At 43.0% G+C, this 13,462-nt stretch overlaps 1 protein-coding gene across 5 annotated transcripts in view; it reads right to left on the reverse strand.

The window, feature by feature from the left end:
• The window catches only part of LOC125349369 (protein HIRA), an 88,193-nt gene that overhangs the window by 53,626 nt on the left and 21,105 nt on the right, over positions 1 to 13,462 (reverse strand). For 3 of the 5 annotated variants that reach the window (XM_048343457.1, XM_048343456.1, XM_048343455.1), the window contains exons 2-5: positions 8,934 to 8,996; positions 6,929 to 7,039; positions 5,660 to 5,750; positions 4,108 to 4,202 (exon numbers count right to left, since the gene is read on the reverse strand). In XM_048343457.1, coding sequence (XP_048199414.1) covers positions 4,108 to 4,202; positions 5,660 to 5,750; positions 6,929 to 7,039; positions 8,934 to 8,996 — 360 coding nt within the window. Of the gene's footprint in view, positions 1 to 4,107; positions 4,203 to 5,659; positions 5,751 to 6,719; positions 7,040 to 8,933; positions 8,997 to 13,462 lie in introns of those variants that run through there. The other 2 variants (XM_048343458.1, XM_048343459.1) reach the window with 2 other exon arrangements.

Below are 13,462 nucleotides of genomic sequence, written 5' to 3' on the forward strand. Positions count from 1 at the left end.
AAAATGTCTCCTCTAATGGATGACATTAATCAAGATGCATTGTACTCATAAAATGACATGTTAAGTTGAAACTCTACTGTACAACTACTTAAAGGTAATATTGTATATATGCATTAAAGGCATATTGTATATATGCCTACCTGATCTAGGGAAGGGAAAGAAAAATGAGGGTGTAGGATATCACAAGAAATATACTCACTGCCTTATTATGTAACTGTACCCCTTTTGCACAACACCTTGTCAACAAAATATCATTAATAAAATAAATTTTTTAAAAGGTAATAATAATAGTAATAATAATAATGTTGCCAAACTTCAGTGGTTCACATCTACAATCCTAGCTACTCAGGAAGCTGAGATCTAAGAATCTCAGTTCAAAGACAGTCCAGGCAGAAAAGTCAGTGATACTCTTTTATCTACAATTAACCATGAAAAAGCCAGAAGTGAAACTGAGGTACAAATGGTAGAGTGCCAGCCTTAAGAGGGGGAAAAAAAAAAAAGGCTAAGGGTCAGTGCTTAAGCCCTGAACTCAAGCCCCAGTAATGGCGCACACACACACAAACAAAAATGTTTCCTCTGGTAGAAGTCTGATATTCAGTTCTAATTCTTGGTTTGATTATCCTTCACCTTTTTAATTTCTCTAAATTTATTTTGGTGCATGCTGTATCCAGCGAGGATCTAAATTAATTTCTCCTAATTCACAAACTGCTTAATGGTTACTGTATTTAAAGTGTGGGGAGAATTTGTTCCCTTTGTGATAAATGATGATTCCCTATAGTACACCAAGTTCTTAGGTACATTGTAGCTTCCTTCAGTGTTATTTCTCTAAAACCTATAACTTAGTGTCTTCATCTAACTTCATCATACTTTTTAAAAATCTATCTAGTACTTTGGAGTCTCTGTCCAGTTTTACAGTAAATCTACACCTGTGACAATTTTTGCTCTGAACTTCAAGTTTGGACTTTTTCTTTAAATAAATAGTATAAACCACTGTCTTTCCTTCTTGCTGTGGATTGGCACACATAGGAAACCTGGTGTTCACTTAATTTAAATTTCTGGTCCCTACTTTCATACCATTCTTTTTTTTTTTTTTTTTGTCAGTCTTGGGCTGGAACTCAGGGCCTAGGTGCTGTTCCTGAGCTTCTTTTGCTCAAGGCTAGTGTTCTACCACATAAGCCACAGTGCCACTTCCGGCTTTTTCTGCATATGTGGTACTGAGGAATTGAACCCTGGGCTTCATGCATGCTAGGCAAGCACTCTACCACTAAGCCACATTCCCAGCCTCATACCATTCTTAGAAATTCTCCCTTAAACATGCGTGTGTGTGTGTGTGTGTGTGTGTGTGTGTGTGCGCCATACCATTCTTAGAAATTCTCCCTTAAACATGCACGTGCGTGTGTGTGTGTGTGTGTGTGTGTGTGTGCGCGTGTGCGCATGCCAGTCCTGGGGTGCTACTACTTGAGCCACAGCTCTACTTCTGGCTTTTTGGTGGTTAATTGGAGTTAAGAATTTTATAGACTTTCTTTCTGGGCTGGCTTTGAACTGTGATCTTAGATCTCAGCCTCCTCAATAGCTAGCATTACTGGTGTGAGCCACCTGTACCAGTCACGTTGTCTTTTAATGATCTTGGTTTCTACCACATTCATGCCCATGGTCATGTTCAGAGACTTTTCATGTCCCCTTCTCTTGCCTGCCATCTCATTTCCTTCCAGTCCTCCCATTCTCCATCAGCTCCAGCTCACTCTCAACTCCAACACTATGAAAACACTGTCAGGCCATGTATAACCCATTGAGGTTGCATTTCTTCCATTGTCTGCCAACCCTGCCCACATTTTTACCTTTCTCCTCTTCAGATGAGATGTCACTATTGTTTGTTTTTCCCCTTCTCTCATATCTTCACAAGTTCTGAGAAAGCCAGCCTGATTTGATGTAGCCATATCCTTTCCTACTCTTTCTTGAACACCCTCCTGTAGGCTTTGACTCACTGACACCAACATAAATCACACCTGCCAAGGCCACATCCTTTACACTAAGTCCAAAAGTCAATTCTCAGTCCTTAATTTACCTCTGAACACACTGCTTTTTCTTCTTTCAAATATTGTCTTCACTATTTGCACTTGCTTTTTTTCATCTTTTCTTGCTGGTTTCATCTCTCTAGACCTTGGCTCCCCCCATGTACCTGTTCCCATCAAATCTCTCTCATGTACTCAAGACTTGTTTCTAAATGCTTGTGAAGCATGTCCACTTTCCACATTTCCAAACTTGGAAACATTTTTCCTAACAAATAGATGTCTCCATCTCAGCTTATAGAACTACATGTTTTTAATTGTTCAGGCCACAGAGCATGAGCCTGTCTTGATTACTCTGCTGGTTTCATACTCTGTGTCAGGGCCTCTCTCATTTTTGTGTTATATTCCCATCTGAGCTACAGGTTTGTCTCCTCTAGATTATTGAGCAGCCTTCTCTCTCTCTCTCTCTCTTTTTTGCCATAGTTCCAGCCCTAGAGAAGCCTTCTCAATGGTCATCCTACTGCTGCCCTCAGCCCCCCATCACCCTGCTCCATAAACAGCTGCAGGTATTCTCAACTTCTCTGCCCCAACCTTTCCTGAGCCTTTCTATCTTGACCAGAGAAGCCCCCACAATGGTCTCCAGGCTTCTCACCACTCCTTGAGCATATAAAGCACACATCCATGCTTCAGGCCTTTGCTTTGGCTACTCCTTCCATATAGAAGGCAACATGCCTATCTTCGTAATGTTGTCTAGTTTGCCTCAGATGTCATCTTAGTGAGGCCTGACTTTGAGAACCATGCTCACAATGGTGTCCTCTCCTTGTTGTACTCACTGGCACCTACCATCTAGTTCTATGACTCCTTTTCACTAGGGATCATCAAATTTCCTACATGAGTAGAAAATTCTTATAAACAGGATAGGCTTCTATCTCACAGAAAACTCTTTGAGAACAGAAAAGGGTCTGGAATACAACACATGCTCAATAAATACTTGTAGTGTAGATGAGCAAATACTAGCTTGGGAAAAAGATGTATTTTATTTAGTCTTTCTATTTGTGAAGTGTCACTCATATCTCTCTCAAAAAAAGATTTGTAGTAGCACTAAACCAGTTTATATCCATTTCTACTTTGGGATGTGAAGGCAGTAGGCCAAGAATCTACATCATCCCTCTGAAATACTGTCTACATAGTCTCTTTGTTCTCTTCATCTCCTTTCCAAAGGTCACAGGCCTAGTCTAAGCCCTCTCAGCTTTCATCTGAACCACTAAAACTTCCTTTCCACAGAAGATGTCAGAATGACCTTCATGCTCCAAAGCTTTTAATGGCCTTGTCTTTTTCATGATGAAGGAAACCCTTGCTAATAAGGCATCTGAGTCCTCTATGACCTGGCCTGGCATACTTGGCCAGCCTCATTTTGCATGCTTCCTGCTTTGTCTGTAAAGATCTAGCCATAACAAAAGGCCACAAGAGCCAACATTCACATCAAGCCTTTGTCCCTATTGCTGTATCCCTGTTTTATTTATTAATAAAACCCCTTTATATTCTTTTCCTGGGGGCTTATTTTCTGAAATAAGCCTAAATTGTACTTATCCAAATTGTATTCCTGGTATCTGGTACCTCATGGGTGAATTTTGGACTCCTATAGACCAATTTTCCTCATCAACCTAAAAAGGTTGAAATGTACCTCTTTCCAATGTGCTGCTTTCCAAACTAGACCTTTTGAAAACACACTCAAGGTCAGGCTGAGAAACTTTATTGGGACTTGCAGGATGGTCTCTCAGGAATCAAGTGTGTTTACAGGTTTAGTAGTCCACAAATAAAGGTACTAACTTCAGTTCAGGAAGCTAAAATGCAGGAAGTGGGAAGTTAGATATTAAAGAGTAGGGACGGGGGACTGCGTGGAGATAAGGTGGGGATAAGCAGGAACCAGTGACTGCATAAACCACGAGGGACAAACTGGTAACCAATGGTGATGAAAAGGGACAGCTTAGATACAGGGCTGCTTCTAGGACCAAATGGTAGCATAGGGAAAGTAGAAGTGCTGCTGATCTAAGGCCAATGCCAGGGCCTACCCACCCAACAGGAAAGTCCTACTTACCGCCTGAGTGACTCCGGAGGATGGAGACACACCGCCACTGCTCAACATTGGCAAGCTTGCCACTGGAGCCAAACACAGTGCTGGGCCCGATGTACCTGTATGAGACAGGAGTCAGACAGGTATCTCTAGCATTCCAGAAATACTCCCTGTAGCATGGCTTATCATGGCAGATAGTACAAAGCAAAAGCAGACAATGGCTGGAAAGCACGGGGTTGTATGACAAAAGAGGCTGAATAAGGAAGTTATCCATGCATTCACTGAAATGTTACACAACCATTGCAGTCTTGCACAGGTTAAATGTTCACAATAGATTAACTCAAAGAAGCAGGCCACACAACATCATATGCAAAACGATGCCCCTTATGCAAAGGAAAATACACATGTAATGTGAATATCATCTATGCATGAAGTAGAGCAGAGGGATATACACCAAAGTACTAAAACATTAGCCATGGCAGTCCATGGTAGGACTGATTTTTTTTTCCTCTTATGTAATTTTTTTAAACCTTTCCAAGCTGTTCACTATGTTATTCATAGGTTATTTAAAGCAGCAAAAATCTTTTTTTTCCTAGGAAGAGTCTCACTATGCTGTCCTGGCTAGCCTTGAACTCCTGGGTTCAAGCAATTCTCCTGCTTCAGCTTTCTTACTAACAGCTAGGGGTATAGCCGTGCACCACCACAAGGAGCTCAAAGATCAATAGCATCTTTAAGTCCCCTAACAATAAATGAAATACAATCTGAGGCAGGGAAACTAGGGAAGCCTCAAGCATTAACTCTGTCCAGATGAGCAGTCACATGAAGACAGGCACCACCAAGGCTCAGAACTACTTGAACAAAGGGTTTGCTCTGTGAGCAAAGGGGTTTGTTTTCATAAAGCTTTCTACCAACCCACAGAGAACTCCTGAGGCAGCCAAGTGGACCCAGTAGATAGCACGCCTCTGCTCTCAAAGCCATGGCCACAGAGCCACTCTGGCTGAATAATGATGCTGGGTCTGATAGCTCAGCATGAGTGGTCAAGAGTCACATGAAGAACTTATTGGAGGACAGTCTCAGGACTCACCCTGAAAAACTTCTTCTGCTAAGGAGAAAAGGAAAATGATTCCCCAGGTGATGTTTAGCTTATTTTGGGTGCAGGGCAAGGGCTGCCTCAAGTTGGGGCTGCCAAAGAATGGAGTGGTGAAGGGAGGTGGAGTTCTGTCTCCCTCATACCTTATACCATCAGAACCTCTTTAGCTGTTTCTTATGCTAGGTTCCATGTGAAATTTCATTTGAAGAAAAAAACAAATGAATCCACCATGTTAACACTCGAGGGGATTAATTGTTCCTTTCCAGGTAAAGGCCCTGTATCCCTACAAGGAGGCAGCTGATCAGGACAGCAGGCAGGCCAGTAGCCTTCCAGTTCTCCGTCTGTTCCTGACCTATGTATGCTTCTTTTTACTTAAGAAGTAGGAGCTCTAGGGACATTAGTACAAGGGTGGGAGAGGTGACTTTGATAAAGACCAGCAAAGAAGCTTCTAAAAATTAAATGTGAAGAAAGGAAAATGATGCTTACGTAGCCCGCTTCCACACCATAATCAGTTTGTCATCTCCCCCAGAAGCTAAATACATCCCACTGTTTGACCACCGCACACAGTTCACACATGCTGGGAAGAAAAAAAATAGGATGATGAAAATCCAATAGTCATGCCCATTTGCTTTATGCAGAATTCGGCAAGATGTAAAGGGTTTATAAAATCTATCTAATCTACTTAAGGCATCTACCGTGTGAAAGCCCCAGAGAAACAATTCCATTGAAGCACTAACCCATTTGTGCTGTAATAAATTATCAAAACAGTTCTGGAGGGGGCAAATATGCATAATCTGAGGATTGTTAGCGGTGAATGAAGCAGACAACGGGAGGCTTATTTCCATGAAGAGTAATAAATCTAATTATTTCAAAAGGGCTGATTCATTGACGAGATGCATTTCCGACTGCGGAATATTCTCAAAATGAAAGCATGTGCTTAAAATGTCAATGTGCCTTTTCCATACCAGACTGGTAGAGTGTAAACCTATAATTCCACTTGTCAGAGCTAGACCTTTAAAATTTGGATTTTCCAAACTTATCATCATAACAGATTGATTCGTTACTTGTACATTAAGATCAGCAGAAATCCTTCAAACCTATGCTAGGTCAGAGCCTCCAGGAGCACACACAGCCTTGTCTTTGGGTTATGTGAAATATGATGAATAAAGTTGTACGCAACAAACAGTCTAAGAGTAACAACTGGCTGTGCTCCAAGCCCAAGAACTCTGAGAGGCATACTGGGAGGATAAGAACACACACAGCAGAGGAAGAAGCTGATATCCCAAGACCAGTAATTGCTAATGGGCATCTTAGGGGTGGGCCACTTAGGCACTGCAGCAGGAAAGGAAACTATGGCACTGTCCAACAGCCTAAAGAGTCCTGGCAGAGAGCCTCGGAGTGACACAGAGCCAATCTGATACATTTGATTGAGTGAGTTGTCTTTTATGCACCCTTCCCCAGAACCCTACTATGTCAAAGTCGCTGGACCCAAAGCCCCATGGAATCAGGCAGTAACGACTCATGAGCAGGAAATCACCAGAGGTACCTGCAGACTGTCCAAAGATGGTTCTGTGGGCGGGCCGAGTCTTCTGCCGAATAACTCACCCAGGTGTGCAGCCAACATCTGTGCCTTCAGACAGCAGGCCGAGGGGAGTTACCGCCGCACGGGGCCTTATCTTTCTAATTACAAACACATGTGCTAACCTTGGGCACTCTGCCAACACTCAAAGCCTGCAAAGGGCCACTCTGTAATACCTAAGTGATTGTCCATCTGGCAAAGCATCTTGGGAATATTTTCATCCTTCTCGTCATCCTCCTGGAGGACTGGAGACATATTCCAAATCACAACCTTCCCAGAATCCTGCCCTGGAATGAAGGAGCAGAAATTGCTTAATGTGCAAGGAGTAGAAATTTGATATTAACATGTAATATTAACTATGGGAAGTCCTCATGAGCTTCCATAAATCATAACTAATTAATTTAAGGAGACAGAGCTTGAATTACTAATATAATTTACTACAGAAGAAATGAAGAAAAAGAAGTAGTCATGGGGACCCAAAAACAGTATGGATTTAATAGTAGCGAGGCCAGCTTGACTTTATGAAAAGAACTCTGGACTAGAAATTAGGAGAGGACTGAGCTCTGGTCTGGCCTTTAGTCTCCCAGGGGCCCCTAAGGATTCTCTTCCCTGCCCAGGACCCAGACTCCTCATCTGCAAACTAAAGAGGATGGAAAGTCAACGTCCCAGGACCCTTTCAGGCCTGTGCATGTGCACCCGAGGAAGCAAGGAGAAAAGCACAGTCCCTACCAGGGTTTCCCTCCCCTTCAAGGTGCTGCCTGGATCCATGGCTGTTTTCAGAGCTGACTGGACGCTTTGAGACCCAGATTTGAAATGCCCTGAACACAGGAAAAAGGGCTTGTTACCTTCTTATCTGCCCTTTGAAGTCACCTATAGATGGGAGATCAACCAAAAAAAGGGATTTAGGATTCCTATGGTTCATAAGCTGATGCACGGCTCTGCCGAAAACTATATCTGTGCATTTACTAGTGATTTCTCTTATTAAGTTTTCCTTTACTAATAATAAAATGATGAAAACACAATGAATGCCTGGAAATTGACATGCCAAAGAAATAACATTTGAAGTTTCTTCTTGGCCAGTATGTAAAAATATTTCTTAAAGATCTTTCCTAGACTTTATTATTCCCCACTATCCTGGGTGGTAAGAGATTGTGCCTACCTTGAAGGTGGAGAAACACTTTAGTTTCCCCACCTAAATCTAACACTTGTACATGAGGACATAGGCTTTTCTTGTAGCACACAGAAAAGGAAAGTCTTCCTTGCCTTCTCTGTATTCCCTTTCATGTTTCCTGACTCCAGGCAGAGGGATCTGCTGCTAACCCCTCCCCACACCTGATTTGAAGATACCCCCACACAGGCACAACCTATCAGGTGCCACCTGAGGAGGCTTGGCTAGAGAAAGGCCATGGGGGGCTGGGCCTGTAGGAATGCTATTTCCAATCATTATATATAGTATCTTGGTTTTCTGGCTTGGAAAATGGTTTTGTTTTTCTAAATGGACCTAAGCTGCCCCCAAAGATTCCAATATATGCTGTCAACAGTAGGATCGTATTTTTATATGCTGTGGGAATTCTTATTTTTCCACAGTATATTTTCTTGCTAACCCAGTAGAACCTGTCTAAAAACTGGTCCTAATACATGACTTCCTATTTTAACCATCCCTTCTCCTTTTTAGGTAAGAAAAACATGGACAGCGTCTTTGCCCATGGGGATGATAGGGACTACTGGCTATCCTCCACATTCAGTAAGCCTGGATATTATGACATAGTTACTTTAACTTTAATTCAATAAGTAGTAATTAGAATGGTAAGGACAATCAAATTGCTTATAGAGATTATACTACAGCCAAACTGTTTTGTTTTGTTCAAGACAGGGAATTGCTACACAGTCCCAACTGGTCTCAAACTTGCTTGTTGCCCAGGCTGGCCTCGAACTCATGATACTTTTTCCTCAGCCTCTCAAGTGATAAGATTATTAGACATGTGAAATCATACCCAGCCCCTAGAAAGGGTTTTATCTAACTTATACAGGTAACAAATTATAAGTATATGTTTTATACTGAGTCACATCCGTGTTGAAAATCAGCAACTTATTTCTTAACAGTTAGCCATGGACAACCAGGAAAAGCAGAGCAGGAAGGCAGGGCAGTGATGCTCAACCTTGTTCACTCCATGAACGCACCTTGTCCTCCAGTTGCAAACTTGGTCCCGTCAGGGTGAATATCAACTGAAAAAATCGGCTTGCCTGGAAATGAAGAAAAACACACATCTAACTTGGCTTTTATTTACTGGAGGAAAGGCAACAGACTCAAAATTTGAAAATATTATTTAAATAATATCTCTAATTGTTGTGCCAAGGACAAAATAATAGCTATAGATAAACTATCCATGGTAAAGAAGGTTACAGTTAGATCTACTGTTGGAAAACTCTATAAGTAACCAAAGTCCAATAGGCACTTTTAAGTGTTAGAAGTACACAGGACTTCTAAGGTTTTGCCTGCTACTTCCTAGTGACACTTTCCTGGTTCTGGAGCTTGAACTCAGGGCCTTGGTGCTGTCCTTGAGCTTTTTTTTTTTTGCTCAAGGCTAGCACCCAAACACTTGAGCCACAGCTCCATTTCTGGCTTTGAATAGTTAATTTGAGATAAGAGTCTCGTGGATTTTCCTGCCCAGGCTGGCTTTGAACTGTGATCCTTAGATCTTAGCCTCCTATGTAGCTAGTATTACATGCATGAGCCACTGGCACCCAGCAAGGGACACATATTTGTAAAGGCTAAGAACTGTTGGTGAAAAAAACAAAAACAAAAAACACCTCCAAGTTACACAAGAGCTTAGTGAAAAGAGTACATACCTGAAGACATCTCCCTCCCTGTAATATGGATCTACACTTGTCTGGCAGCCTGGACAGAGGGGTATTCTCTGTTCTTCCTGACTGGTTGTCTGAAGCTGAGCAGAACCAATGCCTGTCCTTGCTTCCCTTGTCAAGCTCCTACTGCCTGAAAGCCATCCAATTCCACAGAAAGATCACTTTCTCATTATCTTGTCTGGCTGCAGCTTTATTACTGGCTGCTAAATGTTCACTGTCACTTTTTCCTTTCAGGGGAAATGGCTGTGGCTGCCTAGACCTGCATGAGGAGTCTGTGGCTATCAGGGTGGACCACATAAGGAAGAATGCTGTAAGAGCCTGAAACCAATTAGTCTGGGGAAAGTAATCCAAGGACCTTGTGCCTGGTGGGCATAGGTCCAGCTCTCGGGTCTGCTTCTAAGGCCAAGAATACAAGAGCTGCAAGTGGCACATTAGTTGCTGTTGAGTTCATCACTTTATCTCCAGCCTCCAGCCTAGTGCCTATTGAGTAGTAGGTCAGTAATATTTGTTAAAAGACAAATTAGTTCACTGTGAGCATCAGGCAGAGGGCTACTGCAAGTATCTGTGCGTGTGTGCGTGCACACACACACACACACACCGTACTGGGGCTTGAACTCCGGGCTTGGGCCCTGACCCATGACCCTGAGCTTTTTTGATCAAAGCTAGTGCTCTACCACTTAAGTCATAACTCCACTTCTGGTATTTTGTGTTAATTGGAGACAGAAGATTCACAAGTTCTACCCAGGCTGGCTTTGAACCACAATCCTCAGATCTCAGCTTCCTAAGTAGCTAGGATTACAAGTGTGAGCCACCAGCACCCAGCTGCAAGTATCTCTTAATTGAGGATGCTCACTGAATCTGTCACCAAAAAGAAGGCAATATGGACAGTGGGATGAGGAGCACTGGCTGCAGACTCACATGACAAGTGAGGTAGAATGGAGCAAGTTGTAGCTGTCTGAGGGCTGTAAAGCTGTGCCAGAGTTCCCATGCATATATGGAAAATACAGTGCTGGTATTCAAAGGCAATGCCCAGCATGGGTCCCAGGAGACATCTTCCAGAGTCTCATCTGTGCAATTAAACGAGACACAAACTTTCACAAGACAAGGAAACTATACTTTTCTTTTAGCTATGTGTAGCGAGTAGCAAAGCTACTAATACAGACATGCCAATTACAAGCATTCTACTATGTCTCAGGGAAAAAGCAGAAAGAAATCCTAAGTTGGAAATCATATGTTCTAACATCTCTAAAACTGAATTCCAAATCAACAAAAACTAATAGGACAGACCCTTTGCCACTGTGCTGGCAGTCTCCAGATTGAAAGAGCCAGTGGTCCAGTTTTGTCCATGGAAACAATAAAGTTCTGTTATACAGCTGCTCACTACTTTCCTGGAGCACATATGCAACATGCTCAAAACTGTCCCAAAGACAGGAGACTCAGTCTCCATAGCAGATGTAGTCTATTCTGACCTTTCATCCTAAGGGCTCATGAGATAAGCACCCATACAGCATCAAAAAAGCAGATCTGACAGAAGATGCCCTTAGAGGTGGAGAGAGCCTGTGAGTCAGTCCTCCTTCAGAGTCTGGATAGGAGCAATACCAATTACTTTTCTCTTAATCTTTAGGAGAGGAATACAGAAAACAGCACTCACTGAGGTAAGAGAAGAGAAGCCTTGAAAGCACAGTAAGATAGTCCAAAAGGGCTTTTGTGCTTTCTGTGTACCCAAGTCTATGCCAGCATGCCCATGTTCTTCTTGGGTGCCACATTTTCCTACGGGCTGAGGGTGTAGGAGAGAAGTAACTATAAAACAATGGCATTTCTACCCATCCAAACTAAGAAAAAGTCCCTCATGGGAAAGTCTTGAGAAGAAAGAAAGGACATTTGGGGTTGTGGGTCCAGGCTTGAATTATCATGCAAGGTGCCACTGCTGCCATAGCTATAAAGAGCTATGAGACCAAGTACGGTAGCCAGGGCTGAGACCTAGGCTGAGTACTGCCAGACACCAGGGGCAGTGACAAAACAGTACCGATAAAATTCAGAAGAGACTTCTCTAAGTGCGCAAAGAATCAGAACAGGAAGCGGGAGATCCAGAGGCCAGCCAATCTCTGGAGGTGCCTTCAAGAAGAGCCAGAGAGGGCTGGGGATATAGCCTAGTGGCAAGAGTGCCTGCCTCGGATACACGGGGCCCTAGGTTCGATTCCCCAGCACCACAAATACAGAAAACGGCCAGAAGCGGCGCTGTGGCTCAAGTGGCAGAGTGCTAGCCTTGAGCGGGAAGAAGCCAGGGACAGTGCTCAGGCCCTGAGTCCAAGGACCAGGACTGGCCAAAAAAAAAAAAAAAAAAAAAGAAGAGCCAGAGCCATGCTAGGAAACATCTCATGAACTGTTGCCTTTCCAAGGATAAAATCAACCCTCTTTAGCCTACGGTATGCCCTTGAGCATCTGATCTGTACCTCATAGTGGCTAGTAGAATCCAGATTTCCACCTCCAGAGCTTAAGGCTTTAAATATTATGGCATGCTGCCTAGGTAGGTGACACCATCTAGTGCTGCTATGAAGGCAAGGGAAGTCACACAGAGCCCAAAGGAGGAAAAAAAATGGGGGAGCGTGACCATGTGTGGGCAATCACATCAATTCCTGATGACTTGTTACAAGCCCTTGGACCTGCTGCTATGTGGGACACTTCAAGTCCACAGGCTACACAGGAAATGACTGCTAGATTTCTCTATGATTCCTGTCTTCTCTTCTTCTTCTTCTTCTTCTTTTTTTTTTTTTTTTTTTGCTGGTCCTAGAGCTTGAACTCTAGGACTGGGCACTATCCCTGAGCTTCTTTTGCTGAAAGCTAGTGCTCTACCACTTGAGCCACAGTGCCATTTCTGGCTTATTTGAGTAGTTTACTGGAGATAAGAGTCTCATTGGGAGTTTTCTGCCTGGGCTGGCTTTGAGCCTAAATCCTCATATCTCAGCCTCCTGAGTAATTAGAATTACAGGCATGAGCCACCAGCTCCCTGTTAGGATTCCTGTCTTTATGTCCTTCCCTTGAATTAGAATTGGCCCTGTGACCCGCTTCAACCAAAAAGATGTTACCCCATAAGCAGGAAAGTCCCTAACACTCTAATGTCCAGTTAACCACCAGAAAACTGGAAGTGGTGCTGTGGCTCAAAGTGGTAGAGTGCTAGCCTTGAGCAAAAAGGAGCTCAGGGACAGTACCTAGGCCCCAAATTCAAGCCCCATAGTCAATCAAAAAAAGAAAAAAAGAAAAAAAAAACATTATTTCAAGAAGTCCCAAGCTGATATGTGGAGAATAGTGATGAAGCATTCCATTTAAGCCATCAAGTTACAGAATCATAAGCAAAATATCTAATGGTTATAATGAAAGGTTTAGGGTAACTTGTCTTAAAACAAGGTATAACCCAGAATGCCAATTGTTTACTTTTCTGCTTGTCAACTTGAGGAAGGCATTTTCTTTTTAACCAAAGCAGTTCTATGTGATAGAGCATGAGTTGTTGTAACTGGCATCAGGGAGGACCAATCATTTGCTCTTGGACTGCTTTCCAGTCACATAAGTCTGTGAGATAGTATTTGATATTGGCCTTCTCAAGAAACATGTCAGATGGGGCTGGGAATATGGCCTAGTGGCAAGAGCGCCTGCCTTATATACATGAAGCCCTGGGTTCAATTCCCCAGCACCACATATATAGAAAATGGCCAGAGTGGTGCTGTGGCTCAAGTGGCAGAGTGCTAGCCTTGAGCAAAAAGAAACCAGGGACAGTGCTCAGGCCCTGAGTCCAAGGCCCAGGACTGGCAAAAAAAAAAAAAAAAGAAACATGTCAGAAATACCTGCAC

Source organism: Perognathus longimembris, chromosome 3, assembly GCF_023159225.1.
Source record: "Perognathus longimembris pacificus isolate PPM17 chromosome 3, ASM2315922v1, whole genome shotgun sequence".
Classification (NCBI taxonomy): domain Eukaryota; kingdom Metazoa; phylum Chordata; class Mammalia; order Rodentia; family Heteromyidae; genus Perognathus; species Perognathus longimembris.